The 26,569-nt window shown below is 37.4% G+C and overlaps 2 protein-coding genes across 2 annotated transcripts; one reads left to right on the plus strand and one right to left on the minus strand.

The window, feature by feature from the left end:
• The first annotated feature begins 18,885 nt into the window (after positions 1–18,885).
• LOC134798324 (allergen Tha p 1-like) lies at positions 18,886–21,894 on the plus strand. The gene is made up of 2 exons (XM_063770733.1): positions 18,886–18,994; positions 21,400–21,894. The coding sequence occupies exon 2, from the start codon at positions 21,405–21,407 to the stop codon at positions 21,786–21,788; it is 384 nt and encodes a 127-aa protein (XP_063626803.1). The 5' UTR covers positions 18,886–18,994; positions 21,400–21,404; the 3' UTR covers positions 21,789–21,894.
• A 754-nt stretch (positions 21,895–22,648) lies between these two features.
• Positions 22,649–24,347, minus strand: LOC134798294 (ejaculatory bulb-specific protein 3-like). The gene is made up of 3 exons (XM_063770689.1): positions 24,210–24,347; positions 23,453–23,638; positions 22,649–22,854 (listed from the first exon to the last, which is right to left on the minus strand). The coding sequence occupies exons 2-3, from the start codon at positions 23,631–23,633 to the stop codon at positions 22,664–22,666; spliced, it is 372 nt and encodes a 123-aa protein (XP_063626759.1). The 5' UTR covers positions 23,634–23,638; positions 24,210–24,347; the 3' UTR covers positions 22,649–22,663.
• Between the last annotated feature and the right edge of the window lie 2,222 nt (positions 24,348–26,569).

Raw genomic sequence — 26,569 nt, forward strand, 5'->3', positions numbered from 1 at the left:
TTTCATTGCTATTGAGTTTAAATCGGATAATATACAGTAGCCGCATTTAAATAATCCTGGTAGGTTAATTTCTTGGTATTAAGCTACTGATTAGTGCAGACGGTATGTTAATAAACGAATACCTAGTGAAACATATAGAGCTTTACCTGTTTTAAGGTTATCTAATCATAGTTGGCAGGCGCAGCGTGGGTAGACCCCCCACAAGGTGGACTGACGACCTGGTTAAGGTCGCAGGAGTCCGCTGGATGCGGGTCGCGCAAGACCGGTCATTGTGGCACTCTTTGGGGGAGGCTTATGTTCAGCAGTGGACGTCCTTTGGCTGATATGATGATGATGATGATGATGAATCATAGTTTCTATCAAGGCTGGAAGGTTTCTTAAAATATCTACGCCCACCTTGCAGGACACTTCGAACTTACATTTTAACATCAAATGAATTCCATTTTGTTATCATCTCGCGCATGCATTTCGCTTGTACTTATCCATACGCGAATGATAACATAATAACATTATTTAGCTATAATTTTGAAGTCAAAATGTATGTTCAAATTGGCCTCATGGTAGAATATTTAGTCTAACAAAGTCAGCTTCGCTTAGACGTCACCGGAAAATCTTTAATTAATAAGCTACATTACAATACAATTGATCTTGGAAAAACCTTAAATTAGTGACATTTTCTATCAGTATGATATTTAAAACTTCCGCGTTTTGAACACAAACGCGATAAATGTGATAAATATGAGTTAATATATTTTCTATTAGGTACCTACTTGTTATTAGGTAATTATCAAGTATGAGTATAATTTAATGTAGGTGACTGGGTATGCAGTTTGCGTTCTTAATTGTCATTGAACCTACTTGTTAATTGATCTAATAGTTAATGCAGCTATTGTCATGAGGACCAGTTACTAGTGAATCACGATGCGATGTATGTAAACAAACGTTGCCTAACAGTTTACGTCATCGTGAATATATTTAATAGAAATACCCTTGTAGGGTTCCGTTCTCGAAGGGAGCTATGTATTGGAATCCAGAGTTGGGCAAATTAGTTTATTAGTTGAAACCAAGATTGAAAATGGAAACTTTATTCATGATTGCGAATTCAATCATGAGATTGCACTCTGATTGAATTCGATATGATTAAATCTTATGTTTTTTATTCTCAACCACAATTTTTAAAGTGATTTAATATTAAATAAAGAATTACTTAACCTCGTGCGTGGTGCTCATGGTGGGCGGAATTTAGAATCTTGTTGTATTTTCAATTAGGTTGATTTTCATTTGTTCGGAAATATTACTAGACAAATGAAATGCTACCTACTTTGTTTTTAATTAAGGTTGACATTAATTCCATCATATATATAAAATTGAAAAACCAGAACGGGATAAAAAACGAGGGAAGAAGCGAGATGGCGCCTTACAAATTTCTAAAAAAGTTTTTGACACGTTTCTCAAATACGACTCACGTATGATAAGAAAAAACTGTTCTAATCTATTATCTAAGTATGAGAATATAACTAGAGCATAAAAACTATCGCTTTCGATGCGTATTTAATTAACAATAAGCAAAAGAAATTTTCATAACATTCTTCATTTTACGACTATCGGCTATTTTCGGAAACTATCGGTTGATTTCGTTTCGAACTTCAAATAACCAAAATTATGTTTGTTATGTTGGTATGCAGTGATTTCGGCCTTTTTTACTCGAAGTAAAATAAAAAGTGCTGTCAACCTCAACCTTTTACCTTAGTTTATGCCCATACGAGTGACATGCCATATAATATCTGATAATGACTTATCAATATCAATAGTAATTTGTATTTTGTTGTTTTAAATTTCTTTTTGAGTTATGTTATTCAGATTTACTTTCACAGCTTCGGCAAACAAATTCGTCCGGGGACCGGGCTGCCGAGATGGGCCAAAAATACAAAGTTGATAGCAAGTTATAATGTAGGTAGATAAAATTTAAGTGCATGTTCAGATATTTTTGAGCGAAACGACCTGGTGAAAATAAGCAAACGTACAGTCAGCAGTCGGCCAAATATCGTAATATAACTCTGTTGCTATAGAAATAAGGATGTGTTCCGATATACTGGCGGAATACTGAGAGACAAAAGTGGCTAAGCTTACATTGGCTCGGACATTTAGAGAGAATGGGAGAGGATCGTGCCGTGACGAGAGCGTACTTGGGACAACGAAATGGGAGACGCCCAATTGGACGTCATAGGTACCTACCGCTGGAACGACGTAGTTGCTCGAGATCTGCTTATCCTCGGCCATGGGGACTGGCGAGAGCTATCGCAAGACCGAGAAAAATGGTGTGTTTTGTTTTGTCTTTTCTCGGAGGCCAGGATTCACATAACCGTAGTAAGTAATGTTAGTATTCAGAAAGGGAGTACGTACGTTTGTACCAAAAGGCGATTTATGGGCGGTGGTCGTCCATATTCGTCTTAAGGCGGAAATTAATCTAATGAATGTTTTTGCAATTAGGCTTATAAAAATAAATAATAATTTTATGTTGAAACGAGTTTTAAATAAATAACTACGTAGATGAAAAAGTATAATTTTGCCTTTTATCAAATCACATAATTTTTTTCAGATATTTTACGTAATAATTAAGTTATCCAAATAACGGGTACAAATAAGAAATCCCTATTACCGTTATGAACCCTGGCAGGGTTGACACACTCTTTATTTCATTTACGCGAGCGGAGCTGCGGGCCCGTCTAGTATAATTATAAGTGTACAATCCTAATATACTATATTATTTATTCGAGCATATGGTTATTAAATTTAAAGTAATATTTTAGTTGATTAGGTAAATCATATTTTGAAAAGGATTTAGACCAGATATCATGATTCATGATTGGATTTAGTTGATTGGTGATATTTTAGTTTCATTCAGTACCTATCGGTAATGATTTATTCCCTTAGAAATTAATAGTTGATTGAATTTCATTTCGATTGAATAATGAGGGTTTTTGTTAAATCACCGATTTTAATCATGAGTGCCGAACTCTGTTGGCAATTATACTTATGCCTACATAAGGAAGTTTATTATGATATGATGAATCATTTCATGTAAAAAAATGCATAGGAAGATAATTATTTGATGTTTACCTACAAACATACATCTACCTTTGTACGTCATGGCCATGCAAACTGATAGGTAATAATACTTTTATTCAAGAACAATGCGAAACAATTCCATACTTAATACAAACCGCAAATTAATGCAAAAACGTCAGGCAGTCAGGCATTTACAAGACCGCAGTGGAAAATTAACGATTTCGCTTTATATTCCAGTGGATAAAGCAGTTTTATTCAATGACAAAAATCAAAAACGGCTTTGGTGTAGAAGGCCAAGATCCACTTCAGTAAGTAGTAAGTATAAAAATACTTAACATGATATCGAAATAATTAAAAATTTGTATACTACAATTTAAAAAAAAATCAATTCTTATTTCTATTTTCAAATTGACTTACTTTTTAACCATCATTTCCTTTGTCCACAACCGTTTCCATCCAGTTAAATAATAGAAAATAATACGAACAAAAAACATTTATTTTATATTTACTGTATACAAAAGAAAATATATCGTACAAAAGGAATAATTAATGTTACTTATCAACGTCATCAATATCATCATCAATGTCGTTAACGGCTTTTTGACCTAGTCATTAGTGTAGTGACCCTGCCTACGGAGCTAGAGGTTTTGGATGTTTTGAATGTATTTAAGTATTTAAATATCTCGTCATATGTATATCGTCGTCTAGTGGTACCCATAACACAATCATTATTGAGCTTACTGTGGGCCTAGGTCGATTTGTGGACCATTGTCCCATATTCATCATTCATCATCATCATAATTTCAGCCTATATACGTCCCACTGCTGGGCACAGGCCTCCTCTCATGCGCGAGAGGGCTTGGGCTATAGTCCCCACGCTAGCCCAATGCGGATTATGCCCATATTATTAATTTATTACTTTCCTCTTTTATTAACAGTGATCGTACATTTTCCAGCATTTTTGGTGCAGCGAAGTGTTGTTAACGGAATTTGTATAAATAATTTCAACCTTAATGATTAATTAGCGTTTATTACGTTGATATTAACCTTAATTTACCATTTCAGTTGAAATTATTTATACAAATTCCGTTAACACCACGCGAATCGATTTGGTGCAACAGAGTGGTGTTAACGGAATTTGTATAAATAATTTCAACCCTAATGATTAATTAGCGTTAATTACATTAATATTAACCTTAATTTACCATTTCAGTTGAAATTATCTATACCAATTCCGTTAACACCCTCTGCTGCACCAAAAATGCTGGAAAATGTACGATCACTGTTTATTAAAGTACAACACCAAATACAATCGCACTAAGGCCTAAGTAAGTAATTCCGATTACGCAGAAGCGACACTGACGTCGTACCAGCTGATTTGTTTGCACGGACGGGGAAAAACACAGAATGCTATTAATATGCTCACTGGCCGATGTAACCGCAGTTTATTTATAGCCCAGATATACATATATACGTGGCGTGTATTGGATGCGATTTGTATAAGTAATAAGCTTAGCTAGCTTAGCATGCTAGTATACAGTAATAATTATTATATTTTGATCATCGCACGAGCTACAATAAGTAATTTTTGACCCTCGGTGTCTATATGGAGCCGAACGATTATTTAGAGCTTATCTACATAAGCAATTACTAGTATTAGTATGTACATGTTTTTTTGAAGATTTTAAAATATAAATATGTAGTAGGTAACTATAGTTCCCATGCTAGCCCAATGCGGATTAGGGACACACGCTTTGATTTTTTTTCGTGTATAGGTTTCCTTACGATAATGACATCAAAATACATATAAATATATAAATTATGATCTACTTACTTTTAGTATAATTCGCAACGCGTTGATGTCATTTGCTCACTAATACACTGTTCCGCATCATAATTATATGAAAACAAAACTAACAATATTTTATAAGTCATAGTCGTAAGTACTAACAAAAATGATCTCAGTTGGTCCTTGAATAAATGATAATTAATTAAAAACTAAAGGTTATACAAAAAACTAAAGGCCGAGTATGTACAATAAAATTTAAAATCATTCATAATTTATCAACTACTAAAATATTTAATTTAGATATCATATTCATACTCAGTATTTTATACAATAGTATAGTATATTATTTTATAATTAGTGTCCGACCGAAACATGTTTTTTTGCCGAAACCGAAACCGAAACCGAATGTTCGGCTTTGGCTCTAGTATCGGCTAGAGATGTGCGCCGATGGCAAAATCATCGGCGGCGGCGTCCGATGATTTTTTGACCGGCGGCGGCGGCGCGATCGGCGTGAAATCGGCGTGGCATAATATTTGATACTGCATGAGAACGTGGCTGTAGAAACTCTACATTAAAGCCCTCTGAGTATTTACTAGGCTATCTAAAACATATTATGTGTGTTTTCTAAATTATTGCCGAAAATTATATCCCATCATGTCACTTGGCAACCATTTATTACCAATACCAACCTAACGGTTACCAATGGTATGTTTAAATATTAAAATAAAAAGGATACTTTAAAACGCTACATTTTAGGCAGTATTTTTACTTACTTTGTAAGCGGAATACAAATAAAACTCAAAAAAAATCTTTATAAGTCTTAAATCTATATTGACTTTTCCCAGCCACTGTCGCTTCACTTAGGATTTGTTACGGTTACGAAATAATGATGAACTATACTTTACATTTGTCTGGACTGAAGTTTAACAGAAATGTATGTTAGAATAAAGATGTCATCGTTTTCGAAAGTAAACGTCTCTGGCAGGTTGATTCGCTCAAAAGAATGTCTTTGAAGTGTCCCGTTTTATAGAATATTAAGGTCTACTTAGTTTTCTTTACTGCTAGCTTAGTGATGATACTTGGTGATTTAAGTTCCTATAAGTAGGTATAATTGTTAAGGTATAGTTTATTACGAAGCTTTTACCTGACTTTTATAATTTTGATTGAAATATATATTGTTAAATAAAAGAAGCTGATAATCACCATAAAATGACTATGTATTGAGTGTGTAATTTTAAATGAAATTGTATATTTATTTTTCAATAAAATAACGTAAATATTTAATCCTTAAATTATACATAAGAATAAAAAACCCTAAAAATAATTCAAATAAAACTTAACCTACACTAAGCTTAAAATAACCCACCCTGCATCGTACCTGGCTCAAAGGTCTCCATAATGCCTGCAGCATTCCCCCGCTGAACTGCTATAGAGACCTGTTGAACTAAGTACGACCCAGAGCGAGGATCACCACCTCTCTCCCGCAAACGCCGGCCTATTTCCCCAAAAAGTCGGCGAGCTTCCACTCCCCACGGCCCCGCTGTCTCTAGTGCTACCGGCACAAAATCGTAAGCAGATGCCAGTGCGGAGTATTTAATGTGCTTTTGCTTGGCAGCAGTCTCCGCCGCCGAACCAGCACAACGCATGGTCTGCCCCAAATGGGATGCAGCGAACGTGCTCACGCAAGTTGCATCCCACAAGAGGCAGCGTCCTCTCCGCCACGGAACCAACGTAAGGCCGTCCTGCCTCTTCCCATCCGTGTGACTGAGACCCGGCGGCTCCAACACACAGGGAATGTTTTCCGAAACCATGGTCTCCGCACAATCTCATTTATAGAGTGGTGTTTCGGAAAACGGCCAGCGCATCGTCGGCAACTCAGGCCATGATGCCCGTTCTACGCCACCCATGCTCCACACTCCACAGCCAAAGCGGTGAGGCTCACACACTTTTGCCCCCATCTGAGTGCCACAGCTATTCTCAGCGAGTCATTGTCTAGCATGGTACCCAGTTGAGGTGAGGGCAATGCATGGAGCCACACCCCTGATTCTGGCTTCGCTATGGCCTTGAGATGCGCCAGATCTGCTCCCGAGGCACCAGACACCAATGAGCTGTATACGTGTTTGCTCCAAACGTCGTCCCATTCCCGCTGGCAGGGTTGTGAGGCCGCAAATCGCCCGGGACTGTGACTGACCATCTTGCCAGCGCTTCAGCAACGAATGGGACCGGGGAAATGCCACCATTCAAAGAAAAAATGCGAGTGACAAGACCCTCAGCTCCAAACGAAGACGCAAGAAACGCCACTAGTCCCACATCCTCCACGCGACGAATCCCCAAACCACCGTACCGAACAGGGAGTGCCGCCTGAACCCACTGTGCTTGACTGAGCTCCACGTTCAGAACTAGCTCCATTTCAAGGTCAACTTCAGCTGTCCATCTAACTCCCTCGCGTCGTCGACAAAAAGCCACGACGGCGACGTCCGTAAAATATAAGTCATCCGCGGAGTGGCAAAACAATTTCGCAACAATGTTAAAGCGTCATCGGACGACAGATACCCCAAGTGCGGGGTGCACTGCTTCAAGAGCCTCTTTTTTAGTCTGCAGAGCCGCACTGACCCCATCAGGAAATATTGGCGCCCCCAGCAAAGAAAGAGAAGCTTGATTGACCTTCTTAATACCTGGTAGCAACTCTTCCAGAGATCTTGACGAGGCATCCGGTACGAGACCACAAGCGTAGAGCTCACACTTTGTTGGGTTTACATCCAACCCAATCCTCAAAGCTGGTATAAGCTTCTTTAGGTCCTCGATTACCGCTTCAGGCGATCCACCAATGGTACCATCGTCGAGGTACCACACGGCACACATTAAGTTTAATGCGACAATGGCCTTTTGTATCGCCAAGCAATAAATCAAAGGACCCAAAGGATCGCCCTGTTGAGCCCCAACTTGCGACAAGATTAAGCTGTCCTTGAGATACAAGTTGCTAGCAATTGTATATTACATATGTGATAAATAAATCAAATCATATCGATCATATGATGACCCTTATGCGTGTCACCAGCATCATACGAGAAATCATAAAATACGCAATTATAATCGTGATATGAACCTGCTATTTTCTTGACTTTAGTTCATTGATTAAATTGACAATCAAGAGAGTATTGATGTAAAACAAAATGCGTTCTACAAAAAAGCTGTGCGATAAAATATCAAATAATAACCTGAGATCCAGAAACTAGATCTTGTTTAAATTTACGATAAATCGTTATCACAGCTAACACCGCAATAACAAAAATGATGCTAATTTGTTTAACAGCATAAGGATCTTTAAATTATACCTCTGACACTATCTACTGTATCTACTCACTACGCAACATGGAATAAGACACGATAGGTATCAAAATTTCCCACGCCGATTATACGCCGGTCAAATTCATCGGCGGCGGCGGCGTGGAAAAATCGTCGGCGGCGGCGGCGCGGCGGCGCGGCGCACATGTCTAGTATCGGCCGAAACCGAAACCGAAACCGAAACTTTTGCAGACTTGTTAACATCGTTGAAAAATGTCATAATACCGCTTTTACACACATATTATAGGGCTGTCAACACCTAATGTCCTTGAAATAGATGTTACTTAACCAGTTTTTTAAGAAAATTACTAAAGTTAGACCAAGATAATTCTGCAACGATTTTGATACCACAAGTGTTATTTTAAACGTCAAAATTAAACTTCTATGAAATTATGACGTATAAATAACATTTGCACCAGTTGCACTGCGTATGCTATCAAAATCATTGCAGAATTTTCTTAGTCTAACTCTATTCATTCACCAGTCAAGCTAACGTGTAGATACAGGGTTAACCAAAAAACCAACCAAAAACGCGAGCGCAGCGAGCACAAAAATTTTTGTTGACAATATCGCAAGTAGGGTTGCCAGATGGTCGGGATTTGGCGGGATTCTCTCTATTTTTAGCATGTGTTCCCGATTCCCGACAAAGTGAAAATTGTCCCGAAAAACAGCTTCACGTTATAAAACAATACTTTCAAGTTCCGAACTGTCGTCGAGCGAGCGAGCGACCCGCGTTGAGCCGCTCGCCGCCGCGTTTTTTTTTTTGTTTGTTCAAGATCCCAAAGAATTTTTTCTATTTTTATATAAAAACGTCTATGGGCAGAGCAGCTGACGTAGTGCCAATAATGTAAAATATCGTCGTTTTTAATACAATTACTTTAATTTGAATGTTTATTTTTTCCCGACTTAAGTCCCAAAATCCCGAAAATTTTATATTTTTTCCCGATAATAGCGCCTTTCGATCTGGCAACCCTAATCGCAAGGCCGGGTACCGATCTTCACCTGGGCCTGAAAGTCCGAAGTGCCCCAGTGAGGCTAACTTTCATGCGAAGTCAAAGCCGTGCTTCAGGCTTCAGGATAAGTAGTTGAGCACAGATTCCAACCAATGTCCATTGTATTAAAAAGCGAGACCGCAGGCCGAGCATGGCGCAGCGAGGCCCAAGGGTAAGCTAAAGCCTACTTTAGCTTACCCTTGGTCCTACCCTAGTAGGACATGTGGAACACAGACCAATGGTAAATTGAGGTAAACAGTGAGGCTAAGTTCGAGCATTCGTATGAAAAACTGTACTGAGGTATTTTCTTCGTTTTAATCAATATTCAACTGTTCAGCCTCGCAAAATATTAACTATTGAGAAAATCAACATTGCGACACTAGCTGAGCGTTGAGCGTAGCCTTTAGCCTCGCTTAAAATTTGCCATTAGAGGTAGATAGGAAAATGACTGAATAAGTGAGTGAATAAGAGAGAAAAAGACATCGTTCGACGAGTCGAAGCCCGAGCTGATACTCGGCCAACGCCTGAAGATTGAAATTAAAAACGCAAACTTATTTCCCTGTACTGAATTTCGTAACATTTCGTAAGTTTCGGCCCGGCCGAAAGGTTCGGCCGTTTTTTGGCCGAATCCGAAACTACAGCCGAAACATGATATTTTGGCCGAAACTGGCCGAAACCGAAACCGAAACCGAACCTTCGGTCGGACACTATTTATAATACATATGATATGAATATTTAAGTTAAATACATCTTTACGTTTTCGAGTGCGCACCTAATATTTATTTAATTGTGGTAAGTCATTATCAGTGGATCACTATCAGTTTATTGAAAATTTAAATACGTCAATCACGCCATCTATCGAATGTCTGATACATTTTAACGAATGGATTAGATTGACAAAACAATGTTCACGCAAAGCTGCGCGTGATTCTTGAGATTTATCCAAGCGTGTTGCTTCTAAAGCGAGAACATAGATGGCAGCTCAGTTACATACGTCACATATAATAGGGATATTTCCTGTACTTAAAATAAATTATTTGAAACCGTGCACGAAATAAAGCACCAGATAATTATTAGAAAAACATAGATAGCAACTATTTTTAAACACAATTTGTATTTAATAAATCGGATTGAAATATAAAAAATAGGTGAGTTTACCGTGACGTCACTACATTCGTTTTCATATAAATTCCATATTAGCAAATCGTTTTGACAGTTCTAAAAAAGAAGCTGATTTGACTAGTAGGAATGTAGCCTATTATCAAAGCAATATGATAGGGACTGTGCACGTTGGAAGATCTAGTGGCTTAGGGTAGTTATTCCACCTATCTAATTTCCTTGTCCAATGTGTATAGTGTCTCACATTTTGCTTTAATGAGAGAGTGAGACGCACTGACATTGGACAGGTGGAATACCACCCTTAAATCAAAATCTTGAACTTGACATCGAGAGCTAGATTTATCAACTTATTACGGTTTAATTTCTCTCACTCTGATTGGTGTGTGCGGAATGAAGTGAAATGGGGTTGGCAACTGTCAAAGGCTTGCATAGATGGCGCCATCATAGCTTGCCCCTTTTTCTATGAGATTTGGCTTAAAGAGCTGGCATCCAGGGTAATAAAAAAACAAAAATTTGACACAATTGGGATTGACAGGGCAAGCTATGATGGCGCCATCTGCTAAAAACTTCGACCGGCCAACCCCATTCGTGCAAAACGATTGTGAAGGTCGTATCAAAACCAGTTCAAAACCATATCAAATTGTTAAAATCTGAATTGGCCACATTGAAATTATATGCTAAGGATTAGGTGTTGCCCTCTACAGTTACTGTTCACATTCCCAATAGAGCTTCTCAAAAAGTTGGGCGTGTCTTAGTAATGTTTGCAGGGGTAGAAAGGTTCTAGACCTTCAAGTACTGGAAAAACCAGCGTGGGAAGACCCCTGTCTGATCAGGATGCCTAGCCAAGATGTCAATCGTACATCGACAAACGCCAATCTAAAATAAAAATGTATCGGGATGACAGATGCTACGCAAAGGGGCTGTCCATAAATTACGTCATCGATTTTTGACGATTTTTAACCTCCCCCCCCCCTAAAAACATCCAAAAATCATGCTTCGAATGAACCCGTTTCCTCCTACGTCATACTACCATCATCCGATGTCCAGACCCCCCCCCCCCTAATTTGAAATGACGTAATTTATGAATAGCCCCAAAGTCATGTGACTGTTTCGGGTATAAATCAAAATAAACTCTTTAAAACATTGCAAATATTTTTGGTAAAAATATATTTGACAGTCCAATATACTTAATGTATTTTTTCTCTAGTAACTTTATAACCTTCAATTAGAATTATTTAGTACTTTTTTTTAAAGTTCATCCAAAATTAAACTTGGATAATTATGCAATGTGCCGACCTTTTGCTTACATCAAAAGGAAAAACGGAACCCTTATAGGATCACTCGTGCGTCTGTCTGTCTGTCCGTCTGTCACAGCCTATTTTCTCGTACACTACTGGACCAATTAAGTTGAAATTTGGTACACATAAGAAAATTAGTGACCCAAAGATGGACATGTTTTTTTTATAATTTTAAAATACATAGGTTCGAAGTTATTTAAGAAAATAGCCAAAAAATGACCATTCCCCCCCCTTTATCTCCGAAACTACTGGGTGTAAAATTATGAAAAAAATATCCAAAATAGTTCTTTACCTGTAGATGACAGGAAAACCTATTTGAAATGTGCAGTCAAGCGTGAGTGGGACTTATGTACGGAACCCTACAAACGCGAGTCCGACTCGCACTTGGCCAGTTTTTAAGTAATGGTACGGAACCCTTCGTGCGCGAGTCCGACTCGCACTTGGCCGGTTTTTAAACAACGTATTAGTTAAGGTACGAAAACCTCCATTACGTGTGATCTAACACACAGCTGGCCGGTATCATTAATAATAGGCATTGACGTTTTATTATGAGAACTAAACCCGCGCAGGAAATCCTCCACGGCCAATGATTGTGATTAGGTTTCGATTCATTACGAGTAGCGCTCACCATAAACAATGGACAGGGGGACAAAAAAGGAGGGACAGAGCACACTGTCACAGATCTCCCAGTTTCATGTTATCCTCTCGCCTTTGTATGATAAAGATCCTGATAAAAAATCAATTTTAAGCGACAAGTCTACCAATAACATTCATTTTTATGTCCAAATACATTTCAAAAATCGAAAAAAATTTTTTTTTTTGGTGAAATTGACCTATTTTTTTTTCCGTCTTTTGGCCTCAGAAATGCGTGGTTTAACTTTGTCGGGTTACTGAAATTCACCGTATTTATACATATAATGTTTAGAACTTTAGATCGTGATCATGTATATATATCGGCGGCCGATCGTAAGATCAGGCATACCGTGAAATTCCTAGGCATATCGTGAAACGTGAAAATCTTTGACTCGTTCCCTGAGTCGACGGAGCCCCGCTACGCGGGGCTCCTATTTCTGGGCAGTTTGCCCTTCGGGCATCTGAAGCAAACTAACGAACCTATCCTACCTATATATTGGTTTGATGTGACTATCGTCAAAACATTACACAGGAACATTACGATCTGCCTGATCGTACGATCGGCCTACGACATATACAAGCTAAGAAATAATGGGAATAACTTCTTACTAATACATTAGGTTCTTGTGATTTAAATTTTATAGCCGTGATAAGTGTGATCTTATCAATTGAAGTATTTAATATTAATAAAAATAAAAATATAGTATATGTTTAGATGATTAGCCGGTTGTTAAGCACACAAAAATGGCTCAGTAAACATATTACATTTGAAAGTGGCATAACTACCTAACTAAACTAAATTAATATACCTACCTAGTATACCTATCACATTCTCAATTAAATTACGGATGTATTAGTAAGGGGCATTTTTTTGTACATAAATGCACTTGCTTTATTAAGCATAGCTGTGGTGTAGGTTTCCCAAGTTGCACTTGCGCAAGAGTCTAGCTTGTAGATCCTAATTAACTGCATTGATATATTGAGTCCTATACCAAACCTTATTTTCGAATGCTTTTTATGGTTCAGATAAATGTAGTGCAAAGCAATGAGAACAGGTCACTGTCTAGTAAAACTTCTAAATAAAGAGACCATCACCGCTGCTTCGTTATCAAATGCGCAGGCTGCGTACATTTTTTTTATATCACATCGTTGGTGGCAAGCAAGCTACCCAAAAGTAGGTTATACTCCACATGTGTATGTGCAATGCATGATTTGGATACAATATTGACTTTTTGTAACACGGTGGCAGCCATTTTGATCACGTCATTACGCGAGAGTCGCGGGACATGTTCACCCGCGCCATTGACTCCCGGCGCAACATACTAGTGGCCTGTGCACACCGGGTGCGTGTGCGTGACGTGCACGTGCGCGTGCGGCGTTGTAGTGTACAGATCCTTATGAGACACACCGCTTGCGTGACGTGTGCAACATTTTAACGCACGTGCACGTCACACACACGCAAGCCGGTGTGCACAGGCCTTTTAAAAGTTGGTGATGGTTGTCGCAGGCGCATCCGATTAATGTTCCCACCAGGGATTGGGGGGCGTGGGGGTTGCCTAAGTGTTGTAGGCATAAAAAAAGCAGGAAAATAGGAAGGAAGGAGGATGAAAACTAATTTTCACATAGTAAATGGAAAACGTTGTGAGTATTAATCGCAAACAATTATAAGAGCACGAACATAATTAACTTGTAGTTTGTCTATCATTGAACAATAAAACAGCAGCCATTGTATGTAAATCGACGAAGTAAGGAACATAAAGTTACAGTAGTTTACGGAATTATACTAGAATATCTTGTTTTGCAAGTCACTTATGAAATATCAACAATTAGATTCATCAGATAGTTCCGCTAAAATGACTAAGGGCAGCTATAATGTTGTCGCCATTAGAGTCGGACCAAGAAAAGTCTGCAGCGGATTTTATAGCCCACGCAGTGCACTTGTTATTTATACGTCATAATTTCATAGAAAGTTTGATGTTTAAAATAACACTTGCACTGCGTGGGCTATCAAATCCGCTGCAGACTTTTCTTGGTCCGACTCTACTTTTTTAGTCATCATAATATCAGCCCGAAACAGTAGTAATTACATGTCCCAGATATTAAAGGGCTCATTTAGACGATGCGAGAACTCGCATGCGAGTTTCATTACATTGCGGGTTTTGATCGGTCGGTTGAATTGGACGTAACCAATAGTCCGCAATGTAACTAAAATCGCATGTGAGTTCGCGCGCCGTCTAACAGCTCTAAAACTGGACACTTTGTTCAAGGCCCAACCGCCGAGTGTCACCGGCTCAACCATCGGTAGGGCCTTGTTACCAGCTCGAAAGATAAGTATCTATCGAGTATCTCACTTATTTTAATATTATAGATGAGCCCATGAGGCTCGGCATATGTGTTTTAAGCGTCGGCGGCGTCTAAGGTTAATAATTGTTTAATTTTAGGTTCTAGGTCAAGTTTAGTATCATTTTCAACTAAATCAATGATGTTGACGTAGATTTTATTTAAATCGGTTCAGCAGTTATTGATTTCCCATACAATCTTACACCTTCCTTTTCACTTTTAAGGGATTTGATGGGTTTTTACTTCGGAATGGTGTCATTTTGAATCATAAATGAATTCGGTAGCCCCGATTTATACGAAAACGATACCAAACTTGGCCTAGTAGCTTAAATGATACAGATATCAAGATAAAGTTGAGAGCCCCCACCCTAAAAATTTACATTAAAAATCTTGGCGGCTCCACTTCTTAAATCCATCCTTGGGTCCTAAAGGGGCCCACTGATTAACAGTCCGCCGGATGGTATCGGCCTGTCAGTTAGAACAAAATTTTGACAGTTCCGAATAACTGACAGGCCGATACCGTCCGGCGGACTGTTAATCAGTGGGCCCCTGGACCAATCCTGCCAAAAGAAATCTTTTGTTCACGCAACGCCGTATTTTAGGACCTACACTCTCGACTATTAAGGTAACAAAAGGCAAAGGTGGCAATAAAACAGCTGATGTCACATGTGGGTCAAGGTCACATTGTGAAACAGACGTAAATGCAGGAAGCATTTAATATTGTAGAATAGTACACTTCCGGAATCATCTTGAAATAGTTAATTATTTACATTGCAAATGTATTGTTATAGCTTTAGTATAAGCAAGTGGAAATTAATGACTTTATTATTCTAATAATGTTTGGTATTACTTATGTGTAAATGGCGTTAGGTTATCAAGTCTGCACAGATAGATGAAAAACCTAAGAGGCAATCTGCATAAAAAAACAAGATTTCATTATGTTTTCTGCTCTTTTTCATCCTCGTATATACATAAATCGTTGAAACCGCTATACCACCGTATGGTAAATACAGATGGAGTGGATAATTATTTTCCTTCGTATTTTCAAGGAATCGTACGAACGTGTCTTGTTATTTCAGTAAGTCTCGGTACAAAAAGTACTGAGGTTGACTGAAGTAGCATGACAAATAGAGTTAGACCAAGAAAAGTCTGCAGCGATCTTGATAGTCCACGCAGTGCAAGTGTCATTTTAAACGTCAAACTTCTATGGAATTATGACGTTTAAATAACACTTGCACTGTGTGGGTTATCAAAATCGCTGCAGACTTTTCTTGGTCTAACTCTACGAACCTTTCCAAAAAATACGAAGAAAACAACTATGCACTCCATCTTAGGTACAGATGGAGTGCATAGTTGTTTTCTTCGTACCACCTCGTACCATATTACCGTACATTTAACCATTTGTACCACAATTCGTAGGTACATTTTATTGCAACGAGATTCGGAGAGTGATTCTGATTCAACCATTTGTACTGACTTTGATCTTGTTTTGTTTTGATAAGATCTTGACGATAGCTCACGCTGTTTGGTGCGACCGAAATGCGCTGGATGTCGTATCATTGATCATTAAGGAGCCCACTGATTACCAGTTTGCCGGGCGATATCGGCCGGTCAGTTAAACGCAAAATTTGACAGCTCCGAACAACTGACAGGCTGATATCGTCCGGCGAACTGGTAATCTGTGGGCCTTTAGACATTATCGCTCGCGTTTGCTAGTGTGCGTGAGATGCACTGTGAGTCGTGTCCAGGTCGTATCATAACAAGCTCAAAACCATAACAAATTGGTAAATCAGAATCGGACGCAAGGGCCGTAGCTAAGCTGACAGTCGCTTATAGATAAATGACAACTGAAATGTAAAAATGTATCGGGATGACATATGGCTATTTAAAGTCACGTGATATTTTTGGAGATTTTATTATTTTCTAATAAGGGTCCCTACGAGTGTACACTTGCCTTAGGGCATGCTTACATATTGATTAGTGTTTAGTATGAGATTATACATTTGCTACTAAACGCAAATACTTTCTCGGACTATTGATATTCGAAATGTCATTGACATGTCATAGTTTTCATGTATTTGGTATTACAACAATGCTTTTAATTACTTTTACGTAAAAAAAAAAATTAACTATGCCAATCAGTTTCCTTGAATGTACTTAGCCTCCGAAGTTAACGGAGTTAAAAAAAACACATTAATTTGAGTCGATAAAAAATAATCGCTAAAGTAGCTATGATATATATTTTTTTGCCTAAAAACCTAAACGATTTCATGGTTACTAAACTAAATGTTTTATATTTATTTTAGCATCCATCCATCCATCCATATTTAATGATTGATGTGAACCGGCCGGGAATGTTTATGAAAAGAAACAGAACCGTTCCATGCCAGTCATGTCTAACCGCGAAGTGCACACGCGCCAGCTAGCGGACGCCCTTAAAAAATAATTTGTTTATTCGGTACCTAAATATACGGCAGTTTGAACCGAACTATCCGGCCGAACAGGGCGGTCTTAAACTATGCTGTGGCCCCTGGGCACATAAGAGCCCTTTTGGAAAGTAAAGAAAGTTAAGTTAACATTTTTCTACTATGATCTTCTATTTATTATTATAGGTAATCAAATATACTGTTACTGTCTGTAACTGTCTGTGTGTGTCTGTCCTTGGGGCCCCCCTGAGGATGGGGGCCCTGGGCACGGGCCCTGTGTGCCCTTATGGTAACGGTACTGCGGAACACGAACATTGAAAAATATGCCGAATATGGCGAATACTGAATAATTACCGAATATTCGGCCCATCTCTAATTTATATTGCCTGTAAAATGATTTTAATATTTTTGACTCTTAGGTAATGTTTGAAGGAGGAAAAAGTCACCTTACAAAAGGTGCAGTCACTTTGCAGTAAGGTGTATTCGGGTAATTCCGAAAACATTAATTAGGAGTGATTATAATCAGTGAAAATTGTCTAATTAAGTTTTACGGAGCTGTGATTCTTCTGAGCGGCAGTTATCCCTGAAGACCGTAGAGAGATAGCAATATTTTAGTCAATTTATAACCTATTTTTTTTAAAGTCCGCCGCTCCACTTTTCTCTCTTTTTGCTAGATATAGCATGGCAAAAGGTTGAAACCTCGAAAGGTTAAACCACGCAATATCAGTTTTGTTTCTCCCACTAACTGGATGTATCTTGGATCTTTAAAAAATGGAATCAAATATACAACGAACATTGAAAAATATGCCGAATATGGCGAATACTGAATAATTACCGAATATTCGGCCCATCTCTAATTTATATTGCCTGTAAAATGATTTTAATATTTTTGACTCTTAGGTAATGTTTGAAGGAGGAAAAAGTCACCTTACAAAAGGTGCAGTCACTTTGCAGTAAGGTGTATTCGGGTAATTCCGAAAACATTAATTAGGAGTGATTATAATCAGTGAAAATTGTCTAATTAAGTTTTACGGAGCTGTGATTCTTCTGAGCGGCAGTTATCCCTGAAGACCGTAGAGAGATAGCAATATTTTAGTCAATTTATAACCTATTTTTTTTAAAGTCCGCCGCTCCACTTTTCTCTCTTTTTGCTAGATATAGCATGGCAAAAGGTTGAAACCTCGAAAGGTTAAACCACGCAATATCAGTTTTGTTTCTCCCACTAACTGGATGTATCTTGGATCTTTAAAAAATGGAATCAAATATACATATTATATAGGGAACAAAATGCAAGGATGCGATTGGAGGGTGACCCAAGGTGACCCGTGGCTACAAATATAATAAAAAAATTGTTTATTCGTTTTACCCGTGGCGCGTCATTAATACTTAACCCTTCGTATGTCTAAGAACTGATCAGTGCGAACGAATTTAAACCTATTATAGTTATTAAACAATGTATTTTTTAATTCATGCGCACTGAGCAGTGCTTAGACATGCGAAGGGTTAAATATTACTTACTTAAAGCGTTGCTTCTTTTTGTTAAGTAACGAGTGACGAGAAAAAATCGATACACTTATTTTTATAGATGCGACCAAATAATCTGGTTACGTTTGCTGTAAAGCTGAAAAGTAAAATAAATGTTAAAGAAAAGTTTACAGTATTAACATTGTTATTGATTAAAAAAAAATCTCCAACCTTATTTTCCTTAACAATAATTTTATAGGAAAACAATCAAGTCAGTGATGGATCTCAGGGAAGAAAAAAAGTGTAGGTAATTTTGAGCAATAGTGCTCATAAAGAGCACTAACGAATGTCGAAATCGTCAAGTAATTCATAGAAATCTTCCGCATGCAGCAATATCATTGTCTGATCGATACCTATTATGTCCTGGCTTCAATCGTCAATGACGCTGCTGATCATTGGCTATAAATGCTACTCGCCGGCGAGTCATACTCATAACACAGAGGGTCGAGACATCCAACGGTGAGTTGTCTTAGAAACTCTTTGTTCGATAATTAAATATAAACGCTCATTTCAAACGTTTGTACATGATTAAATTTTCCATTAATTTCTTAATTAAAAATGGTAATTTAAATGTGTATTTTTATAATGTAATTAATTAAGTTGTAAATGAATCCAAGTCCTTAACTATGTACATATTTTTATGTATCAATTACTCACTTACTATTCTGTTTGATCTACTTTTTGACTTTTATATAACATTATAGTTTAGATCAAGTCTTCCCTGCCCTTAATCTGCCCCACGGATTTAAATTAATTTTGCGTAATTTTATAAATGGTGAAATTTAAGGTAAATGAACGACTTAGAGCATATTTGAATGGATTATATATAAGTACGTTAATTTATTGCTAAAGTTTACATGACAGATAACTCTGGAATGTTGTGTCATCATCATCATCATCATCATCATTTCAGCCTATATTATACGTCCCACTGCTGGGCACAGGCCTCCTCTCATGCGCGAGAGGGCTTGTTGAGGGAATTGAGAGGGAATGTTGTGTAATTTTCGGTAATTAAAGCCCAGTTTCGGTTTGATTGTCGTTGGTGACTGCTTTAGTTTTTCGCCACTACATAGTAATTGGCTATTAAATAAGCCAATCGAAGTCTTATTGTTAAAAGTGACCAATTACTATGTAGTGGCTAATAACTATAGCAGTTACCCTATAACTACTTTTGGAGGTGTGATATAAATAAACAAAGCCGCATGACAAGCTCCAGAGTGCCTTGATTGTAAAATGACTTGATAAGTACAAGTAGCATGGTACCTACTCAGTAACAAGTTTGCATTGATCAGATATTCTCATAATTTTCCGCAAGACTAGCTGCATTTTTTATAATTGTCTAATTAACCTGTGATTTTAATGAGCTAATGATAAAATAACCTTAGGGTTTTAATCTGTTACATTATTCTACCTAAGGATCACTTTGTCAACCTAATTCAAATAATACCACGTCTTGTCAAAACTTTTTTTGTATTGGAGTATGACAGCAATACTTTAAGCTTCTAATGTAGCTTTATATATTTTTACCTGATTGTTTAGTGCTCCCATACGCTTAATTTTCGGGATTAATGTTAAACACCCAAGTTGGCCTTTAATACTGTTCCATACACACGTCATGCAATTAATAGATCGGGAGTTCATACACTTGATTAAATGTAATATTTTGTAGTGCACTGTAGCTGTAGCATGGAAATCCACAATTGTGGATTTCCACAATACGTCATCTAACCACGTTTCTACATTTCATTGACAGTGGCCAGTACCTAATTAACGGAGCACGTGTTATTACACGTCACTATGCTTTTGACCACCATTCCTAACTTTCCTTGTATGTGCATTTGAAAATCCATTCAATTCTATACCTTGTTTTCATACAATAAGGTTCACATTCGAAGCAACTCTCAAATTGATATGTGGTGGGTTTGCTAAAATGCAGCAGCGTGTGAGTCTAAATAACAGTTCGCAACGTATCATCTTCTTCTTCACAACATAGTAGACTAGATGTGGACAAAGATCATATTGCAAAAGCAAGGACTGTCATATAAAGATAGCTTGATACCATGTTTTAATTTTCCGTTCTAGGCCATGTATAAGGTCATTTTTCCATTTCTTGAAAATAGTTTATCGCATGTCTAAGCGATGTCATGTAGCGAGCAAACATCCCCATGAGCGTAAAATAGAATTAAATTATCTGGTGAAAACTGCATTTAGGTCGGGATATACAATGTTATTTTATCAAGAATATTGTCAGTTTTAGTAAACTTTTGAGGCAACAAAAAACATCAAAGCGATTCATAACATTTTCCAGGCTCTATTGTCATTAAACATACGGTATATAGTCATACAGTATTTATTATATCCGTCTAGAACAATGGACAATAGGCAATCACCACCATTAAGCATTAACACCTATTATACAGCCGTACGTAGAGATAATACAAGGATTCTCATTTTTGCTGGTATACGCCGGCCAATCTTCCCATGAATTGTTTAATGTGAGAGTTGGTTTTTTATAGCTGATAATTACAATAAGTATCCGTGGTTCCGAGTATCGTGAATTTATTGTGGTATCAATTTGGTGACTCGAACTTTTCATTATCTCAGTTCAATATATAATCGGATTTGAAATGAGGCCTGTCATAATAAGCACACAAGCACTCAGCTTACTTAGGTACTACATATTATTAATATTATTATACTTAAAGGACAATTTTATTTTAGATGTTACTTCATTCCTATCCCTTAATTTTTTCAGTAGGTATTTGCCAAATTTTCCGTTGACTTCCGTCAAATAATAAAAGGTAAAATGTAAAGTCATGTGTAAGTTGATAAGATAATAATCGCAATGCTCTTATTATTTCCAGATACAATGAAGCTTCTAATAGCGATTGCACTAGCGTGCATCGTTGGCCTAACCTACGGCCGGCCTCAAGGCAAGTACACCAGCAAATGGGATAACATCAACGTCGACGAGATCCTGGAGTCCCAACGACTCCTGAAGGCCTACACCGACTGTCTCATGGACAGGGGCCGCTGTACTCCAGACGCCAAAGCCTTGAAGGAAACCCTGCCTGACGCCTTAGAGAATGAATGCTCCAAGTGTACTGAGAAACAAAAGGAGGGATCTGATAAAATCATTAGGAATCTTGTCAATAAGCATCCGGACATTTGGAAGGAACTGTCAGGCAAGTTTGATCCTGACAACAAGTACTCTGAGAAATACAAGGATAAACTAGAGAAGGTCAAGCAATAAACATAATCTTTCTGAGTCATGATGAAAGTCTCCGAGGTACGAAGTTGATGAGCGTTTGATTTGGTGGCGATTTTTTGTACATTTTAATAAACGTCATTGTACCTGAGTTTTGAAGTTTTTGTTTTAGTGAAAAGTGTAACAGTAGACATAGAATTCCCAAGTGATACCATAAGAAGTTTACTTTAGTTAAAGGTGTTAACTATCTCTCTATCCAGACATCTTTGTGACGTATTTCTTTAATTGTTGAAATTATAACCAACTCAACATATTCCTATACTCGTACATAATGTTTACGTCATAGTCAATTGGAATGATTTCTAAAACACTGTGTCGTGAAAATCTGAAACTAAGATATGATAATAGTTGTTTGTTTTACAAGGGGGCAAAGTTGTTGTTTAACCGCTCGTGCTAATATTGATACCCGAGCAAGCGAAAGATTCCAAAATTGAACTACGAGCGTAGCGAGTGGTTCGAAAATGGAATCTTGAGCGTTGCAAAATTTGCCCCCGAGTGAAACACAAAATTATTCACCACACCAAGCCGAAGCAAATATTAAATGTAAAATAACAAACAAAATCAAACCAAATCAAATTTAAATGAATGTTATTAAATATTTATCATCCAAAATCATCATTTAAAAGTCAATTCTACCAGCAAACATTAGAAAACAACTCAAAATTTGCATTTGATTACTTTGCCTCACATGTGAATTACTGATAGCAAAGTGCAACTATCCGTTTTTGAAGTGCAAAGTAAGCCTTTTCGAGCTGGTGTGGTGAAAATAAATAAAATCGTTTTCATATTCACCAATAGGTACCTACTTTAGCCACACTGGTGTTATGAGGTAATTAAACAAACAATGAGCTTCGTCAAATTTATTTTGTACTTTCAGCCAGAAATTTATCAAAGTCTTCCTTGTGTTTGTTTTCCGGATCAAATTTTGCGGTCAGCGCCTTCCAGGACTCCGGATGTCGCTCCATGATGGCTTTGATGACTTGCCTTATCAACTGCTTTTGTTTTGGCGAGCATTTGCCGCATATGGTCTCTAGGGCTTCGGGGATTACTTCTGAAATTTGGAAAATATCTTCAATTATTCCTTGCTAGATCCAGGCCTCTTTAGAAGCCTTCGAACGAAAAAAATTTATTGACTAAAAGTTTACAATTCTAAAAGATTAACTTTGGTACCCGCACTAGGCACGCCTGTATCGCGGGGACCAATAGGTAGGAGGTAGTTGTACCAAAGAGTGTTATAACCGGTTGACAATTTTACTTAAATGTTAGGTTTGCTAGGACTAAAATTCTAAAACTACACATATTTATAAACTATGGGAAGTAAACTAAACAGTTAAATTCATTTTGTTTGCATCTGAATTTACTAGTAATCAAGAAATCGATTTCTGGGTATCCAGTTATTATTTAGATATTCCTCTAAACATTTTAAGGTCAATTTTCCTTAACATTTTGGTTTCGACAAATACAATATAAAATTAACCTGTGCACAAATGCCAAGACAAATTTTTCATTAGAAAGATTCATTCATTAGTCATCAAGATTAAGAAAATAAATAGTTCTTATAGAGGATATGAATGACAGTGTGACGTGTGACTGAGAATCAAACTACTTAATATGTCCATAAGTCACTGTAATGTATGAGTGAAACTCACTTTTAAAGTCCTTAGCATCGGGAGTGCAAGGACCCTGGTCGAGGAAGCACTTGGTGTAGCTCAGCAGGATCCTGTCGTTCTCCAGCAAAGGTTGGATGTCGAAGTCGTCGTATTTGGAGCTGTAAAAGTCAGCCGTGGCCATCGACAGCGCAGCCACTAGGATAAAACTTGATAACGACATTTTAGCTGAAATAATTATTGATCATAATTATGATAATTATGAAGGTCTTTGAAATTCTCGGTTGTCCCCCTCCTTCTCATTTTAACGTGTATTCCAATTGTATCCTAAATAATTCCGGGTTCCGCTTTTGGACAACCGAATTTCAAGAATTGGCGTAGTTACTGGTTTTTACGAATGCAAAGGCACTGGCTTTTAAATTCTAGTTCCAAGAAACTCAATGACCCGATCCGGGGTTTCATTCTGTTATTATGGATAGGTATAAGGTTTGGTCATATTATTAATTAGGTATATTTTGACGATATTAGTATGAAATACTAGGAAATACTAATACTATATACTATCTTTGTTTATTTAAGCTTTATTTCCCAACGCTAAAGACGGACTGACAGCGTCAACATAATAATTATCCGGGTCTATATTGTTACCCTTCTGGCACGGAAGCTTGAAAATTACAAGAATCGGTGAGATAGACGGTTAAATTGCAGTCACCCTGCCCGCCTGCTGCCTGCCTGGTGGCCTTGCGGATCCAAACCTCCTTAAGAATTTTATTAGGCGTTTCCCCTAAATTTTATTTACCTTCTAAAGATCCGATATAAACATCCTTTAAAACAAACTGAACACTAACAGCAATGATTAGATATCAAGATAAAGATAAAACTTAAACTTCAAGTTGATAAACGAAGACTGTACGAAGCAGTACCACATCCTCTATTTATATGTCCTGTTGTCATTGTACATAAATGGGCATTAAGCAAACAACCCAACAATTATTATGTTCGGATCGTGTATGTAATTTTAATGCACGTAAGTATACGACGGTTCCTTTACCGCATTATGTGTTATGAGATGTAAATGTGTACTTAATGCTTAAGTACGTAGTATGCTATGTGGAAGACAAGAAGCTATTGATACATTTATAGACATTACTAAGGAATTGAATTTAAGTTTAGAATAATTTTCTTCCAAGTAATTAAAATAACAAAACTTTCATAAAACACATATAAATAATTATACAATTGTATATTAAATATAGTTGACGGGTAAAGTTGAAGGGACCAGACATCAGGGCCCTTCTCCTATTAGATGGTGTGCACAAATAATTGCACCTATGCAATTAAAACTGCACGAGGACATGCGCTTGACGAAGAATAGAAGCCTATCGAGGAACCTGGTCTTCAACAGAAGGACATGATGTCACGATCCGCAGCATTGAGGGACCGACTGAAGAAAAAGATATTAAATATATGTATTTAAACGGATCCGCCAATGCGGAAGCACCCGTTGAGCCTCCGACCCTCGTTATGGAGTGAAACATGTCGAGCTATCTTCGACTAAAAATAATAAAAAACCGGGCAAGTGCGAGTCGGACTCGCGCACGAAGGGTTCCGTACCATAATGCAAAAAAAAAACAAAAAAAAAGCAAAAAAAAAAAACGGTCACCCATCCAAATACTGACCACTCCCGACGTTGCTTAACTTTGGTCAAAAATCACGTTTGTTGTATGGGAGCCCCATTTAAATCTTTATTTTATTCTGTTTTTAGTATTTGTTGTTATAGCGGCAACAGAAATACATCATCTGTGAAAATTTCAACTGTCTAGCTATCACGGTTCGTGAGATACAGCCTGGTGACAGACGGACGGACGGACGGACGGACGGACGGACGGACGGACAGACGGACGGACGGACGGACGGACGGACAGCGAAGTCTTAGTAATAGGGTCCCGTTTTACCCTTTGGGTACGGAACCCTAAAAACGACGTGAGTGACCCGTTTTAATATATATTTAATATTCCCCAAGTAGCCTGATTTGCTGTCTCTCTTCTCCAGAGTAGTTAATATCCAGAAGTATCAATATTTCAATCTGCTCGGCTTTAGCTTTGAGGTTCCAGTGGAATACCTCAAGGTAAATAAGTATCTTGATGCGTTATCTGAAAATGGCTTATTTAATACGTGACTCTGAAAACTAATGTTACTGTACCTACTAATGTTAAATTCCTCACAACGCATCTGATCATCTCATTTTATCTCAGCATCTGTATCTCAGGTTTACAATATTTTGGTAGGTATCGATCGAAAATCTTTAATTTTAAATTATCAACAGAAATTCATCTTCTTCAGTGATGAAGAACTTAATTCGTATGGATTTGGATACGTGAGATGAGAGCACTTAAACGGCAGTCAGGTACCTATCGCATGTAGGTAATTGTGTTTATCAATGTACTATCGCCCACACTGTAAACCGTAAACCTTATTACAAAAGGCATAAAGTCCACCGATGGACAGTTGAGAGTGTTGCTGTGTGTACATGTTTGCCACCGACGTGGTATATTAAAAAATCTCTACAATTGAAAATCATTTATTTTTTTATAAAATCTTATCTTACAATAAGCTTATTTCTATAACATAAATAAATTATGACTTAAATTACTATTAAATGCACACTCTGAGCTATACAGTCATAAAATAATGCATAAGCATTTAAATTCAATTAACAATGAAGTTTTATTGAATACTCGTAGATGACAATAATAACTACACATAATATATGAATGATATCTAGTCAAAGGAACATTAAACTAGTTCTAGAGAGGTATACATGCAATGCATAACAAATATGTTAGGATGTTAGTTCAATAAACAAGTTCAACAACACGAAAATTAACTGAAAAATTAGAAAACGTAATTTTTGTTACATTTTTGTAAAGATATTAGAGTACCTATACTCGCAGTAGCTTTTATTATTATGAATAATGTTTTTAATTCGATTGTTAAGCAAAACTTATCCACAAGCATAGAGTTAGACTACTAAAGAGCTTAGCAGTTCCAATTCCGTGTAGAATAAATATACTTTGTATAAATAAAAGTCTTTCATGATATGTTATGTACTAACCTACTTTAACCTTCGCGAAAAGAACCTACTCGGTTTGGAAAATA

The sequence above is a fragment of the Cydia splendana genome, chromosome 16 (genome assembly GCF_910591565.1).
Source record: "Cydia splendana chromosome 16, ilCydSple1.2, whole genome shotgun sequence".
Lineage (NCBI taxonomy): Eukaryota > Metazoa > Arthropoda > Insecta > Lepidoptera > Tortricidae > Cydia > Cydia splendana.

Bases quoted from the DNA above. Each gene is read 5' to 3' on its own strand.
- LOC134798324 (XM_063770733.1), top strand. From the start codon at position 21,405: ATGAAGCTTCTAATAGCGATTGCACTAGCGTGCATCGTTGGCCTAACC.
- LOC134798294 (XM_063770689.1), bottom strand. From the start codon at position 23,633: ATGTCGTTATCAAGTTTTATCCTAGTGGCTGCGCTGTCGATGGCCACG. The intron at 22,855-23,452 runs GTGAGTTTCACT...TCCAAATTTCAG, and splicing joins CGATGCTAAGGACTTTAAAA to AAGTAATCCCCGAAGCCCTA.